General features: G+C 42.4%; 1 protein-coding gene across 1 annotated transcript in view; it reads left to right on the top strand.

Annotated features, from left to right (window-relative positions):
• LOC122797745 (centrosomal protein of 192 kDa-like) overlaps positions 1 to 17,679 on the top strand; it is a 1,194,871-nt gene that overhangs the window by 637,227 nt on the left and 539,965 nt on the right. The window contains exon 11 of the mRNA XM_044066270.1: positions 8,087 to 8,213. Coding sequence (XP_043922205.1) covers positions 8,087 to 8,213 — 127 coding nt within the window. The remainder of the gene's footprint in view (positions 1 to 8,086; positions 8,214 to 17,679) is intronic.

Here is a 17,679-nt window from a genome sequence, read left to right as displayed (position 1 = left end):
GTGGTGTGTGTGAGTCGAGTGAGTGTGGTGTGTGTGAGTCGAGTGAGTGTGGTGTGTGTGAGTCGAGTGAGTGTGGTGTGTGTGAGTCGAGTGAGTGTGGTGTGTGTGAGTCGGGTGAGTGTGGTGTGTGTGAGTCGGGTGAGGGTGGTGAGTGAGTGTGGTGAGGGTGGTGAGTGAGTGTGGTGAGGTGAGTGAGTGGTGGTGAGTGTGTGGTGAGTGAGTGTGGTGTGTGAGTGAGTGTGGTGAGGGTGGTGAGTGAGGTGAGGGTGGTGAGTGAGTGTGGTGAGGGTGGTGAGTGAGTGTGGTGAGGGTGGTGAGTGAGTGTGGTGAGGGTGGTGAGTGAGTGTGGTGAGGGTGGTGAGTGAATGTGGTGAGGGTGAGGGTGGGTGAGTCTCAATTTTGGATGTAATTTCTAAATTTTGTAAACTTTGTTTTTGTATTGTCATATTGCTTTATATTGCCCTACCGATATGTGACAAAGTACAGGCAGAAGCACAGTAACAGCTGCAAAAACTAAGAGCATAAATTTGCAATAACCATGCATTTACATTAATTGCATGTTTTTACATAAGAAGCAGATATCTCACAATTAATCGACAACACTACATCAGATTACAAGAAGTATGCAATACCGTAATTTTTTAAATTATGCCTTAAAAAAGCATGTTGGTGCTGCCATGCAAGTCTGTAAAATATTTCATGTTTATAGTGTGTCATTTGTTCGCTATTTAATCAAACGGGAGGGAAAAATAAGTGGAAGTTTGATGCTTTGCAAAACGGTGATTATTCCCAGTGCTATGTAGCTTGGTTCTAAATTTGACTGGAGGAGTGCAACAAAAAGTGTCCCACTGTAAGGAGGGAAAGGCCGACAAGAAAACAGTACATTACTCTGGTCACCTGCTGTGATCTGTCAATCACATGCAGATAATGGTTCAAATTACCCTTAGCTCTTTGACAGCTAGGGAAGGTAGATGTGAAGTGGGAGGGGAGATGCCTTGAAGAACTAGATTTCAGCCTTCACAAAAGAAAGCAAGTTAGCATTTCTAAGAAACAAAAGCAATAAAATGCACTTTTCAGTTCTGTTCTGTAGCATTTGCACTGCTTGTGTTTGAAGTAGTCATTGAAAAAGGATAACATTTTAACCAAAAGTAGGGGAATTTAAGACAGCAGTGAATGCCTTGTTAAGTCAATGAAGTGACAGCAGCTTAAGGGAAAACGTGGCAGATCTGATGCAATTTTTTTGAGACAAACAATGCATTCTGGGATACTTAGAGGCAGAGTAAACAGTCTGAATTATTTCAAAATGACAGCCCCCATGTGGTCAGAGTCAGAAATTGCATATAAAAATATCTAAAAAGCTCTAAATAGTCCCAGAGTGCTGTTAAAATGTAGGAAACCCCAAACCATGATGCAATAAATATTTTTTGAGTCTGAGGGTGCGGTTGTCCTTTAAGGTAGTCAAATGCCTCAACATCTAATTAGTGACATGCATGAATGGATGAATGAGATTCCCACTGTCCCTACCTACTATCTAGTTGAAATCACAGCCAAGGGAACAGGCCTGGCAGAATCAGTGGGGAAAGAAGACTCTGAGCTTGACTCTTGTGTGGCACTGTATATACACGTGTAAAATCTTTCCATAATGGCAGATGCAAATGTTTGAGCAGATCACTGGTGCAGTACTGTTTTCTCAACCCTCAAATCCTTATTCTGATTTTGGGCATCCTGGGCTGGTATGGTATACCCTCAACCTGTGCAACCCCCTTCCCTTTTTCTCTTACTATAGCTCAGATCTGATCAGGTCTAAGTAGATTTAGAGAGACCTATTTTTCCCCTCCAATCAGCCTAGATTTTAGAAGACCTTGTTTTTGTCCCCTTAGGAGTTAAAACAGGGCCTTGTTCCTTAGGATTCTGGTTAAATCCTTCCCCCATTCAAGGGCAAGAAAGCTCGGAAGTGGCATCAGCAGGCATTTTGTATTTACAGAGAATGTCCTTAGCAGAAGAATGTCCACCATATCGGGAGGAGGAAGGGCAGTAAGCTCTGGAAGTCGGGCCAGATGGTGGGCATTCTGCGACTGAATAATTACCACAGCATTCATCTACTCGGAGGTCTGCTATTATGGTAAGCTGTTTTTCATACTCATTGTTTTATTACCAAGTCTTGTGACTTCCTATCATGCAGAAGCCTATGGCTGGCCCAAACACCAGTCTTTAATTATCCTTCTTTTGTCGTATTTTCTTGGCATTTGCCATCAGGTTGTCTGGCATAAAATAGTTGTTGGCTGTTACCAACTTTTCAGTTACTAGTTGCTGTTAGTCCAGTGCAGAAAAACAGATGTGCATAATCTGTTGGTTAACTTGAATTACCAGAAGATTCAACTAATTACCCCACTCGGGAACTTTTTATTTTGAACTGTATTTAGATGTTTAATGTTGAAAAATGTTAACTGTTTTCTAAGTGGGAAAAGGATCTCTCGCAAAAAAACTTCCATTCTTACTGACTGATTTTGCTCAGGGCCCAAGCACAGTGTACTGGAAAGGTACACCCAGACTCTGCTGCACTTTGTTGTGAGGGAAAGGTTGGTTTGCTTTTTATTTGTTGTATTTTGTATTAGTTTATTGCCTTTTTATATTTTAAGTGCTGTGATTTGTTTTCTTTACCTTGTGTTTTGCTTGTGTTCTGCTTTTAACCACATATTAAAACTTCAAAAGACCCCACAGCTCTGTCGCTTGTGAGTCAGGCAGAAACATTTCCTCACCCCCCCCCCCCCCCACCCTGTCACTGTTGTGTTCTTAAATACCACTGTCTTTCTAGTTGCCTGCCTCTTGAGTTAATTTGACCATATATCTCATTTCCTCTCTGTTTTCACTGGCTTGTGTGAGTAAGCACTAAGTTATCATTTTGTGAAATCACCCCCCCCCTTCTACTATTTAAATTTATTGGTCATTCTACTGTATTCCATAGTACCGGAATACAAAAGTGATCACCCCCTTTCAATCTATTTTGCTGTTTTAAAAATAGTGACTGTCCACTAAAACTTAACTTTTTAGACAGGTAAAACTTGTTACCTACTTTCACATCTAACTTCTCTTGTGCACACTGCAGTGTTTAGGATAAACCATTTTGTTTTCATCTTACCTTTAAGCATCCCTGTTACTAGCACTTGCTCTAATACCTGCAGGAAAGCACTGGGAAGCCTTAAACTGATACAAACACTCAACTCTCCTTATTAATAATGCAAAATTAATCATAGGCAATCAACAGCCTGTAACTGCAAAGTGCCTTGCTAAGGTAAGGGAAAACGGCTCCTGTACTTTAAAAAAAAAAAAAAAAAAAAGCACCAAACCAGGCATGTCCGAGGGTCAGCTTCCGTTGATTTCTCCTGTCCGCCTCGTGAATCTGGGCATACTGGGGCAATGCAGCAATTGCCTCATGTACACAGACAACCCTCTCCTCCTACCACCCAACACTACAACCTGTGAGAGATGCACTTACATAGCCAAACGGGAAGCAAAACTCTCTCCACACAAGATTGTGCTAAGACAGTCAAGAGGAGAAGGTTAACACCCGCACTACATCTCAAGCAACACATATCTCTTCTAAACTCACACCCACACATAGCAACACTAAATCCACATATGCGAAGGCCCTTAACTATAACCTGCACAAGCAACAAGGACCTCCTAAGCTGAAACTCAAACAAACACCAATCACAACCAGTGTGTCACACAGCTCACAACACCAGTGTGCCACCCAGCAACAGCCCCTAAGGCTAAACAATGTACCTAACACTTTAGTCATAGGTGACTCTATAGTCAGGCACACTGATGTCCCACTCACCAGGCTGAACAAGGAGAAAATTACAGTGAGCTGCCTGTCTGGTGCCAAGATCCGCCACATAACTCATGCACTCAAGTCACTCCACAACAAGTACAAATATGACTCTGTCATTGTCCATGTTGGAATGAATGACTTGAGACATACCTCCCTGGCCTACATGAAAAGAGACATGGAAGAGCTCTCGGATCATGTGGCCAAGGCAGCTATGACCCTAGCCCTGAGTAGAGCATCCTGCCTTCGCCCAGAATGATACCACAATACAAGGACAAAATGACTTCAACAATTGACTAAGCTTCTGATGTCATTCAAAGATGATCCAGTATCTGTCTGCCGAGGACAACATGATCGACAGACCACAATGCTTTGCCAGAGATGATCTGCACCTGTCGCCCCTGGGATTCAGGTTACTGGCAAAGGCTCTTGCCACCCCTATAGTGCCTTTTTTAGGCAAAGTTCAAAGGACAAAACCACCACTGTAACAGGTACAAGCATGCAAAATCTGAAGGTAATGCTATTCAATGTTAGAAGTCTAAACCTCAAAATGCACTCTCTCAAGGCACTCCAAAAAATGGAGAACATCGATATCTGTGCAGAAACTGAGACCTGGTTCAAGGCTCCAGAGAGCACCCCTGCAATACCAGGCTACAACTCTTACCACACTTTTCGGCCACCAAACGAGGATCGAAACACTAAAGGTGGAGGAGTGTCCATATTCACCAAGGATATTCACACTACCAGGTTAGTTGCCCAACACAATGCATCTGAAATTCTCCAGGTGCAGCTAACACTAGGTAAGACTGCAATCCAAATTGTAGCTTGCTACAGATCCCCCACCATGCCCCAGGATTCTCACTACACCTTTCTAAACATACTGGAAAATATTAAGATACAACCAAACACCCTAATACTGGGTGATTTCAGCTACCGTGCCATTAACTGTGAAAACTACTCGTGTACCACCACATTTGCCCAACGGTTCTTGGAATTCATAATTTCCAATGCCCTGGATCAACTAATTCATAGTCCCACAAGGGGCTCCAATATCCTAGACCTGGTCATTACCAACATGGGAAATCAGTGCTCTACACCTAGGGTCACCCCCTCGTTGGTCAGGTCAGACAATAAGCTAATTACCCTTAACATCCACATCCCACCCCCCAGTAAGGAAACCTCCATAAAAAACTTCTCCAAAGCCAACTTCATGCTACTCAAGTCAGAAGTGACAAACTTCATGACATCCATGCAAACGGCAACTGAAAGTTTGACTACTGAGTCCTACACTAAGGCATTGTACGAGCAGATCCACTCTTGCATGAATCGTGCCATCCCAAATAGAACCAAGATGCTCTCCTCCAAAAAAAGGAAGCCAATCTGGTGGTCCCCTGCCATAAACAAACTTTACAACAAAAGGAAAACTGTTGCAGAAAAGAGAAAAATCCCAGGATGCAAAAAACTCCCTTACCAGCCTCAGTAAGAAGCTGAGATCCCTCATAAAATACTCCAAAGCTAGTTACGAAAATAAAATTGCCAAAGATTCCAAAGACAACCACAAGGCATTCTAACTGTCAAGAATCTAAATGGCAATGCTCAGATCTGCTCTGAGCTACAACAGAATGGCATTAAATATACTGATCACAAGGATGTTGCCAATATCCTGGCAGATTGATTCAGTGCCAACTTCACCCCCTAAATGGCCCATCTCAATACCGGAAGATTGCCAAATTCCGGTAATACTGGCCACACAGGTAAAAACACACTCTCCAAAGCTAAGAATGCAGCATCCATGGGACCAGATGACATCCCGGGCTGTGTACTACATGAACTACAGAATGAACTGGCACCCTACCCAAGTGTCATGTTTAATCATACCCTCACCTCGGGCTTCATGCCCACTGAGTGGCACACAGCTACAGTTATACCACTCCACTTTGGATCCTGGGAACTACCCACCCCATCAGTCTGACAATCCTGATCTGCAAGGCCATGAAACGTATTATCATGGAACTTATAAACGGACATTGGCAACCTTAAAACACTGGACCCCACCAAGTTTGGGTTCATGAAGGGCCGATCTTGCCTCCTGAACCTGATTGACTTCAAATCAGTCTCCAGAGCCGTGGACAAGGGTAAGGCAGTCCACACAGCCTATCTGGACCTCGCCAAGGTCTTTGACACCATCCCCCACTCTGGAATCATAGATAAACTTACTAAGCTGGGCATTAATCCCTACGTCACTCAATGGGTTGCCAACTGGCTTACTGACAGAACCCACACTGTAAAAGTAGCAGACTCCAAATCCAGCTCCAGACAAGTGACAAGTGGAGTACCACAGGGTTCAGTCCTGGGACCTCTCTTGTTTGGCATCTACTTCTCTGAAGTACAGGCCCAACACTAAGGGACTCTGGCCAACAAAGTTCGCAGATGACTGCAAACTGGGAGCCATTATTGAATCCCCAAATGATGTCGATACTTTACAAAAGGGCCTTACAGAAACAGATGCTTGGTGCCAGAGCCATGGGCTCAAGCTTAATGCCAAGAAATGTATAGTTATCCCCTTTGGGAAAAAACATGTACCCATGAATTACCATATAGGTGGCAGTATACTAAACACTGAAAGTGTGATAAGAGACTTAGGGACACAGGTGGACAGTGGTCTCACCTTCAATAACCACATCGCCACAACAGTCAGGAAATCCTTCTATGTGGCACACCATCACTAAGGGCTTTTTGTCCAGAAAAAAGGTCATTGTCCCACTATACTCATCCCTCATTAGACCCATTATAGAATACAATGCCCCATTTGGTATGTACCTCTCAAGACATCTGCAACAACTGGAAAGGCCGCAGAAATACCTCACTAAAAGAATCACAGGCCTAAAGCAAGATGCCCTATGCTGACCGCCTTAAACTCCAGCTATACTCTGTCGCATATAGTCTACTCCAAGGCGATCTCTGCTTAGCATACAAGGCCATGTCAAACCTAGAGCTTTTGGACATGCTACACTTAAAGAAATCCCAATCCCTCAGAGCCACACCCTCCAGGGATCTAAACCTTATCATAATAAACAAAACATGCTGGAGGGTAGGTTCCTGACCCAGAGACTCCCCAGACTCTGGAATAGACTGCCCATACATGTCAAGCCGAGCACCTCTTTGGCCTTTTTCAAAAGGAACCTTGATGACTGGATGGGAGAAAGGAAATTCTCCCCAGGGATCACGTCAGTCGCCCTGCTGGACAGGGGTCCAGAGAAGTAAATAGTGTGGGAAGTAATAGCCAGGGAATTGTTATGGCTAGGCTTGTATTGGCCCTAGGGCCAATAGCCTAGTACCAACCTATGAACCTATATCACTGTCCTTTTTTGTGCTTCTTTTAGCAAGACAATTAAGCATAAAGCCGAATCCCTCAATTAATGTTTAGTGTGGTAGCTGTAGGCCTTTTCCACACCATAGTGTCTGATCCCAGGCTGCCATCGTGAAGAAGCAAAAGGAAAGCACTCTGAGAATGATGAGATAGGCCAAAGACCTCTCCGTGTCAGACTACCCTCCTTCATTCGAGTTTACCAGCTCATGTGAGTTGCCCTTGCAATTCCTTGGTCTGGCACCTGTTGTACTGCCAGAGGATGCCATGACTATGGCCTAGTCCTACTGTGCCAACACCAGACCTTTGGTTGGTTTTGAAGCCACTACCAGCCCATTTTTTTCCCAATGCCTGGATTATGGTAAAAGAGGATAAGGGTGGTATTTCCTTTATTAGTTCAGAAGGAATTGCTTGGGAACCAGACTAATGTCATGGTTGCCTGACTGCAACTTGAGACCTTGTTCAGTCCAAGCCCAAGATGACTATGCCTAAAAGGCAGCTAAATTTGCCCCAGTCAGTGCTCTCTGGATCCTCTGTCACCTCTGCAAAGGTATCGCCATAGGACCTACTCAGACTGATGCATGATTTCTTGTAGTTCATGAAGTCTAGTCAGTCCATCCTGGAAAATGAACTTTGACAGGATTTCCCAAGATTTAGTACTGCAATATTGATTACTTTGCCATCTACAGTTATATGTTACCTACACAGCTGTGCTTGCAGAGGTGTACCACATGGATAGCTACAGTGTCAGTATGACCACACTGGATTTAGCATTCTGTGTTTGTACTTTGTAAAACTTTCTAAGGATGCTGGTAGTGTAGAATTTAAATCATTGACATTTCTGCAATAATTCTATCAGTTTGATAATTTTTTATTTTTATTTCTAGCCATCCTTTGGTTATCGCATAGTGTCTCCAGAGAAACGAGCTCCTGTTGCACTCATTAGGCCTTCAGACATTTCTTACCCTTCCAGCACCGACTCAGACTATCCGAGGGATAACACCTTGTTGCCAGGTATTGCTACTGTCTTGATTCACATACTCATGTATACTTTGTTTAGTAAAAGTAATAGTGATTTATGCCAGCAAATCTGTGACTTCTATACTGGAAGGTCAGCCCTTAAAGGATATGGTAGTATATTACAGTAACAGAAATATTACTGTATCTTAAAGTCCATCCACTTCACATGACAGGTCTCGGTTGCTACTAGTTGTAAACACTGCAGACAGCTTTCTGCACAGCTTGAGCTCATCCCCCTACATTACTAAACTGCATCACAACCCCATTACTCCAGATCCTCTCTGGTCTTTATCATCACAAGCAATCTTTGTCAGTTAGAGCAGGTTATTTAAAATAAACAGCTTCTTGTTAGTTATGTGTTCTTATCTACATAAAACCATTTTATACACAGCTGTACATATTAGGGTACTTTTAGCAAAGGTAATCACTTTGTTTTTACTACTTTTGTCTCCTGTTATAGTGCTTTTGACCTGTCCTTTTGAGTTGGGGAAAAGTGTTGTGTTTTCTTCATACTAATTGTTAAACCGGTGTGATTTTACTGTTGTGATTTCTCTTACTGTGAATTTGTGTAGTCCTTTTACTATTGGATACTACCATAGATAAGTCTCCTGATTTGATAATGCAGCCACAATATCCCACTCCAAGATACCCAATTTTATGGATGGTGTGCTTTGGGTCTCATCATTTGAAGGAGCAAATACAAAATTAAGTCCTAAGGAAGAAAGACCCTTGAAGGAAGTTAATTCTTAAAGGCCTCCCACAAGAAGAAACATGGAAAGAATACCAAGACAAAGAGAGCAGGGTAGTGGTCCAGGGATGCCTCTTCTCCCAGGCTACCAAGGTTAGAACAGCCAGCAAGGACCTCCACTCAACTAGCAGTGACTCCTGATGCAGAAGGCCCCCTGCAAGGAACCACTTTCCAGGATCCTTTAAAATTCCCTTCACGTGGTCACCCTCTTCAGCGGTAGTCATTATTCCCAATCCTTCTCTGATAAAAAGAGCAGGAAGCTTTTCCATGATGACATTCAGGTACAAAGAGTTCAGGACTGTATTTGCCTTCCAGCTGGCAAGATTTGTCCAGAGTTCCTCTATGCAGTATGACTTGGCGCTCTTGAAGAGTGCCTTTACAATAGTTTAACTATCATTTCAGTCTGTGCTCTTTCCCTCTGTCTCGAGGACATGTCAGAATCTTTTACTTCAGTTCCTTCCCCATATCCTGTTTGAAACTGTGAGGCTTGGAGCAGCCTTTCAGTGCTGAAAGGGTGCACAGACTCGCTCCTTGGATCCCATCACTTTTGATGTCAGCCCCTTTGATATTGAAAGCATTCTGGCCCTGAGAAGGTCACACCTAGCATTAGAAGTTGATGCTGGCTTTGACCTTTTCTTAGGACCATTTACTGTATCTCATACTTCGGCATTCAACCTTTTGCTGCAAGGGATTGATTTGCATCCTGCAGTGACTTGGAGGTCAAGCTTCTTGGGTGCCTGACCATCAGTATTAACCTTGTTACTAAGACTGGCCTCCGTATTGGCTTTGGTACCCATAAGCACTTAGAATTCAAAGTTTTGAAAAGCATGACCCCTTTGTTGAAGCATGAGGGCAGAACAGCTGTGCCATCTCATTTGGCGGTCTTTCAACAGTTGAGTGCTCGGCACCAGACAACATTTAAAAAACTTTGTAAAACCTCAGGAAAGACATCTTGCAGGGCCAGACTTCTCTTTCTTCCACTTGGGTAATTCCCATTCAAGTTATCTATGATGATGAAATGAAAGAGGCTCTTGAACTCATTAGCCGAGTCTCTCCACAGTTTAGACCTTGGTGAAGAGGAGGGCTCCTCAGGATGACTCCAAATTTGATGAAATTGAGGGGAAAGGGTGCTTGGACCTGTAGACTTCTTCCCCAGATCAGGATTCTTATTAGGGCTATTCAAACATCCTCTTCTACATCTTGAATGGTTCCCCTGCTTTGATCGAACTGCTAGTGAGAAGGGCTTGATGGGAACCTGATGTGACTGAGCCCATTCCATAAAAGCTGGACAAAATACTGTCCCCATAAAGACAGGCCATTTTCAAGAAAGGATAGCCTTGCTGACGGTGTAGTGATAGTAGAGGCCAGTAGAGCCCTCAAGAGGATGACATTGGCATTCCATCCCCCATGGCAAGGATTCCAAGGTAGTAAGCAGAATGGGGAAGTGTGCTTTTTCATCAGGTACGTTTGCCATTTACAGTGTAAATTACCTACTAGACACAGGTTCCAGTATGACCTAGCTGAGCAGATCCTAGTCTCTCTGAGATTGCCAATGACATCAGGCTGTTGCACACAGTTGGTGTAGGTATCCTTGCTCAACATTGTCCCTCTTAATGCACTTGTATAATGCAGCTGATGGAATATCTAGAGCAGTGAGATGATCATTACTATTGGTTGCTATGCCTGGCTATGTTTTTGACTTTGCTGAAAACATTATCTTGTCAGTCACAAATGATTCCTTCAGTTGATGTCTCTCTTTTAGAACAAAAGTGAAAGAATGGAAAGAAACAAGCAAATGTGCAAGAATGTCTGGCAAGGGAATCAGATTGTCAGCTCCCCAAAGATCCTTTGTACCACAAATTCTTAGGACCCTCCTGGCTCCTCAAAGTCACCTGTTAACCAGTTCGACAGAGGATTCTGCTGAGACCACAGAGGCTCATTCACTGGATGCTGCCTCTAGAGGCAGAGGCATTCAATAGAATGAGGGATTCTGCGGCAGCTTCCAAAGACTGCAACAGAACACCTAAGTTGAGCAACTGACATCAGAGGCAGCCTATGGTAGACTGTCCTTGCACCAAACTGAGAGAGCCATCAAACAGGGCAAATGTGTCCTGTTTGCCAAAGCCAAAAGGTAGTATGCAATAAAGGCCCCTAATCAAGGATAGACTATTGCTGTTATGTACTTAAATATTTGCCAGAATAAAGGTTTTTGCATTAACAACATTTTCTGGAGAACATAAAGTCTGAAACGCAGATGTTTCAGTATTTGACTGCAATTTACAATGATTTCCATGAAAATTTAAGAACAAACCAAAAACATGAGGAAGAATTGGGGGCACTCTGTGAACGAGAGGACAGTCGAGAGCTATGGAGTTTTTTTCATATACACAGTATCCAGTCCACTAAGTATTCCAACTTATTTTTCACAAATTCGTGTTAATCCTGCAAATCAGGTGGTTAACTGAGCAAATGACAAGATAACTTACTTTTGTCCTCAGTCATCTTTGTTTTGAATACGTCATCTAACTGAAATAAATTACATCTGTCAACCTCTTGGCTAAAGCATGTAGGACAAAGGCAGCAAATAATGAACACATGGCCCAAAATAATGGACACATTTTAAATATTGCTCTTATACACTTGAAAGAACGTTTTTTTATTTTTTTATACATTGGACTGCATTTTCTGAAGGATACAAAGTCTAAAAATGTCTATTTTATGTGACTGCAGCACTCATCAGTGATGGGCCACAGAACCATAAATTTTACAAGAAACAGAAGAAAAATGAGGGACATTACCTCTAAACATCTTTGCTCAAAAAGTTTTGTTCGTTTGTTCATTTATTTGTTTGGATTTGTTTATCAGGAATATCCATCTTGGCAGAAAGCCCCTCTTCAGTAGTTACCTGGGCAAAAAAGATCCATAGCAGAAAACTGTAAAACATAATAAAAAATTCATAAGAGGGAATAAGAGATTGAGATTAAAGAGCAAAACGTACAGCGCAGAAAATTTGGAGTAGACAATCACTTTTGATGAGAGCCCTTTTTGATTCACAAACAGCCTTCCCACATAGATTGTGTGGTCTGTAGAATCTGCAAGATGGACTGTCCCCTCGGCTCATCACAAATGTTAATGAGACTATCCAGGAGAGCAGAAGTTGATAAGTCATGTGCTGTCACCCAGAAATGCCTGCAGTACATGATTTACACAGCCAAGCAGTTCATAGAATTGCAGTTCAGTCCCACCAGTTGCATTAATTAATGTGCCCAAAAGTCTGTGTTCAGCATTACTTTCAATGGGAGAGACCACATTAGTAAGTTTCAGTGAGTTTGCTGGAGAGGTGTAGTGATCGGGTGACATGCTTGGGTTCCTGTGAGCATGTATGCAGAGGTATGAATGGTCTAGTGTGTGTTTGGAGGGATTGACATTTGTGTAAACTTCCATAGACTACTGAGCAAAGATGATCGCAATGCATGTGTTTTTTTTTTTTTTTTTTGCATAGACCATATTCTGAACAATAAAGTATGCAACACTAATGACCGGCATTACTGACTGACTGGTAATGGCCATGTGAAGGAACAGGGCAGGTTTAAGAAAGTCATGGACCTTCTGTGGTATCAGGAGCAGCTGAGAGGGATGAGAATATATAATTGGGTGTGGAACCCTATATAATTTGTGCTCAAAATAAGAGCTCACTGCTGTTACACCTGCTGTCACAGAAACAGCTAGGCAGCAGGTGTTTCTTCCACTCAGTACTGTCCAGAGTGCTAACTGCTGCAGCTGTCTGCTTAACATGTTTGTGTGGAGAAAGATAAACCAATACAACTGTTATCAATTTCTCAATGAAGCAGCGACCCACATTTGCTTGTTAACTCCACACAAGCAGGGAAAGCTGTGCTAATAGTCAGTGTCAAAATTTATGACACAACAGGTGCGATAAAGACTACATTATGAATACCATAGTATTTGTCAGTTATTTCTATAGTAGCATATATGGATAAGTATTTTTCAAGTTCAAGTAGTAGTCATTAGATGTGTATCTTGCATGCGCAAACACTTTGCCATTGATCGCACAAACCAGCTGCTCGGCGGTGCACTATGGAAAGAGGCAAGTGGCATGTATTACTATGATTTACTCCTATTCTCATGTTGCAGTATTCATAACATACCCTCCTAAGTGACCTGAGCTTCCTGCCAGTATACCAAAGACTTAAGCTATTGCAAGTTACTTGTGACGTTGCACATAGAACAGCAGACATCAGCCATAAATAAAAGTGATGTCTGCATGCACCATCTTCCAAACCTCTCTGCTGCCAGTCCAAACGACAGCTTCCACCGTTCGTCTGATCTCGAGGTTTTCTGCAATTCAGGTAAGTGCTTTGTTGGGGAAAATCTTTAGGCTTTTGCTACTGCATGCTTGTTAGAAGTTAATGCCATCCAAGAAGGGAAAGTGCCACTGTGGAAGACAGATTCCACACAGACAATCACAACCATAGTCTCCTCTGTCTGGGGGTCTGATCGCAACTACAAAGCCTGTGCCATCTGTCAGGCGTTCATCCATAAAACACTCCATAGTCATCTTCCCACCCTTAACATGTATCTTGAAAATCAGAGGCTAAAGTGACTAGCACTAGGTATGGAAGGTGCTCCAGGTCTGTTGAGTGAGCCCCCAAAGAAAAAAAAAACGGAAAAGGTAAAACCTGAATCGTTGGCTGCACCTCTGATCCTTGGCGTCCCTGTCAAGGCTGGTGAAGGTCCAGAGGTATGTAAGGCACTGGGTCCTCATCCTTCGGTGGGTACTGATGTAGAAGGCGCTAGGGAGAGTTCCTTCAGGATGTCCACAGAGGTATCGCAGGCATCCGTTATGGACGGTAATGGGGAACCACAGCTCACTCCTTTAAACGTTTGGTGGATTACCTCTCTGGCCCCTTCTATTGAGGTTTTGCCGATGTCTGATCCGGAGCCTAGGACTATGTCACCCCCCCCCCCCGCCCTAGCTTGAGAGTAGGCATTCCTCTCAAGTGAAAACACAAACAAAAACCTATGTCTCCTGTTCAGGAACCTTCCAAAGGCTGGCAAGCCATTTATCATGAGATTTTGAATGCTTTCCTGGCACTTGAGCCTTCCGCTTTGCAAACACATATTCCAGTATCTCCTTTGTCCCCTCCACCTAGGAGTATAGCTGCTGATCAAGAGGCCTCTGAAGAAGATGAATCCTCTTCAGATGAATCCCTGGCTTACTCCATTCAAATATACTGTCCTGTGGGATATGCCTTCCCTGAAGTCAATTCCAATGGCAGGGATTCTCCAGAACAGGATATTACATTTGGAGAAACTTGTCTCCAGAATGAGAGAATTCAAGTGGGAAAACCCCCAGTTCTCAGAAGTACAAAAGATGTACTGTGACCTCTTAGAAATATTCTCCAACTGCTTCAGCCATTCCACATGTTTTGCCAGCTTTCCAAGAAGTCTTTCTTGCAGCATCAAAAAACTAATTTACAACCTACTGCTCCTAAAAGACCAGGCAGGTTCTATAAGGTTCCTGAAAACAGCGGTTACCTGTATAAATGCCCTCTTGCAGATCTAAGACCACCAAGTTACTCCCCTCCACCAACCTGCTGTCCTCAGATACGGACAGTAAAATGATGGAGAGAATTGGAATAAAGTGGACAAGCGTTACCCCAGACAAATGGGTCCTGTCTATTGCACAATGTTACTACATGACATGGAAAACCACTCCTCCCTTCATGGGGATTCCTCAACCCCCAAAGGACCAGATACACCCCTTCCATCAAATCATTCAAAACCTGCAAGTACAAGGAAACCATACAGGAGGCTCCCTCTTTGGAATGAGAAAAAGGGTTCTATTCCAGGATGCCTTTAGTACCCAGGAAGGATGGTCTTTGGAGACCAATTTTAAACTTGTCCCAACTCGATGTGTTCAAGTTCCACATTTGGTATGCCTACCCTGCAAGCTCTGTTTTCATTCTTGCTATCATAGGCTTATCTGGATACATGCTTTCACATTCCCATCCAATGTCTATTCGGGAAATTCTTATGTTTCTCTGTTGCTTTCTCATTTTCAGTTCTGTGCTTTGCCCTTTGGACTGTCTATGGCACCAAGGGTATTCACAAATTGTTTGGCTTCTGTCATTGCCTTTGCAGACTCAAGGAAATTCTCATTGACCCTTACATGGACGACCTAATTATTGAAGCAGAACATCCAGACACTGCAACAGAGCCTTCAAACCACTATCTATTTATCATTTATCCTTACCGGATAAACAACATGGTGTCAGAACCGGGATTGAGAGTGCAACTTCGAGCCGTGAGTTGAAGAGTTGAAGGTGAAGGCAGATTGAGCACGTTGATTGAAACAGAGCTCAAATGATCAAAAGGAGTTAGAAACAAATTTAAGATAACCAGAACTTGTACAAGTGATTCATTTTGCAAAGAAAATGAAATGGAGCACTTGTAAGGCACAAAATGCAGTATTGAATGAGTATCACAAAACGTATTAATTGAGTAGCACAAAACATATTATTGATCAAATGAAATGTGCAAAATGCATTATTGATTAAATGAAATGTTGCAAAAGCACGATATTTGATAAAACTAGTTGAAATATTCTTATGGGGCTCTATTACATTTGGTTTACATAACAAACATGTTTAAAGTAAAACGAGCACAAGAAAAGTGCAGTGAGCATGATAAGAGGTTAAAAGGGCATAATGAGTATAATAAAAGGGCAAAATAAGCCTAAAAAGCAAGCTGACTGCATGTCTTTTAGTAGAATGTGTTTTGGGCATAAACTACTAATTTGCATTGGCCGAAGCCATTCAAAGCATAACTAGAGTTGTTCGAAGTATGTCAGTGTGTGAAGTGTTTGCAGAGTGTGTGCTTTATTACAATGTAGTTATTTCAGAGTTTGCTGTGTACAAAGTACAGTTATATTGCAAAGTGCAGTCAAAATATAGCCATTTTGAAAAGTTTTGTGCTGTGTACATTTATTCAGAGTGCTGCCATTTCAAAGCGTTTCTTACACTGTACAGTTATTTTGCAAAGTACAGCCATTTTGAAGAGTTTCTATGCTGTGTACAGTTTATTTGCAAAGTGCATTCATCTCTAGGTGTTTCTTCTGAGCCACTGCTGTGTGCAGTTTATTCGCAAAGTATAGCCATTTCGAAGTATAACACTGATAAGGAGTGGTTTCACAAAGTACATTGATTTTAAAGTGTTCATGTGCTTCGGAAATTTGTTTGGCAAAGTGCGGTTATTTCAGAGAGTGTACTATTAGGCACAATTACAAGTATTGGCATAAAGTTTTGGCGTATTTGTGTGTATATTTGTACATAATTTCAAGCACCTTCACTACTGTGTGGTGATGTGGCAGAGGCATTTTGTGGACAGAGTCCACTTGTGTTTGATCATAATATAGCAGATAATTGGAGAGTATTTGAGCAGGAAAATATTTTCATACAAGTGTCTTTTTCTGACAAAAATGCACATACAAGTGCATTCATTTTGCTTAATTTAGCTGAGTCAGAAGCCATTGAAAAAAGAGAGCTTGTGTGTATGCAGCAGAAGTATATGCAGGAGAAGGGGAAAACCACCATATTGTACTGGCTGAATCAAGGGAGGATCCTGAGTGCTTAAAACGTAAATTTAGAGAAATGTGCAACCCCCCAGACAAATGTTGCATTATAGAGGCAGTTATTTTATACAAGAGACCAAAAGCCAGGTGGAACGTTTGCAACTCATATCACTGACTTGAGAAATGAGGCTAAAATGTGCAGATTTGGTGATTTGAAAGACGAGTTAAAGGACAAGTTTGTGTATGGTAATTATGCTGCAGTGAGAAAGACTTTCATGACAGTGATTTAATGTTGAACAAAGCCATAGAGATTTGTTAAATTCATGAGCTCACAGAAAGGCACACAGTGTGCTTGCAAGTGATGAGCATGGTTCCAGCTGTCTCTAGAGCAAGCATAGATAGCATGCAGCACGTGGCAATCAGAAACAGGCCTAAGCACATGGCAGCTGCAACCCCTGGGGGTCTACCTGGGAAACCTTGTACCTTTCCAGCAAGTTCCAAGACTGGCTTAGCAAAACGGGCATGCTCAGTGCAGTATAAGGGTAAGTCAGCAAAAACCCAAGTCAAGTCTTATTGTTACTGTCGTAATTGTGGAGCCAGCCATGAGTCTAAAAGAGAGAAGTCTTTAGCATTTGGTCAGCAATGCCACAAGTGTAAAAAAATGGAATAATAAGTTTTGAAAATCAAGTAAGCCTCATTCAGTTAAAGGTCACTCTAAAAAGCAAGTTGACTATACAGAGAGCTGCAACCCTACTTTCTATGTAGATGCATCAGTGGTCAGTGAAAAGATTAATGCAATAGATTTGCTGGCAAAGAATTGGAGTATTTTATTCTGCCCTGATCAATGGTAAACCCACTGAACTCAAAGTAGACAATGGTTCAGTGTAATGTAATGTCAGCAGAAACATTTGCTAAAGTGAGAGCTGTTGAGCAACTAATTGTGCGAAACTTGTTGCTTATGGAGGTGAAGAGATTCAAACTGAAGGCTCAGTAGTGCTTTCATGCTATTTGGCTGGGAACAGTTACAGCTTGCAATTGTATGTAGTCAGATGACCTGTACAGTCATCAATAGGTCTTGGAGACCATTTAAGAATGAAACTGCTTTCGTTTACCAAAGA

This window comes from Protopterus annectens, chromosome 3.part1, assembly GCF_019279795.1.
Source record: "Protopterus annectens isolate FY-2018-M chromosome 3.part1, PAN1.0, whole genome shotgun sequence".
Taxonomy (NCBI): Eukaryota; Metazoa; Chordata; order Ceratodontiformes; family Protopteridae; genus Protopterus; species Protopterus annectens.
This window is presented reverse-complemented; position numbering and strand designations above follow the sequence as displayed.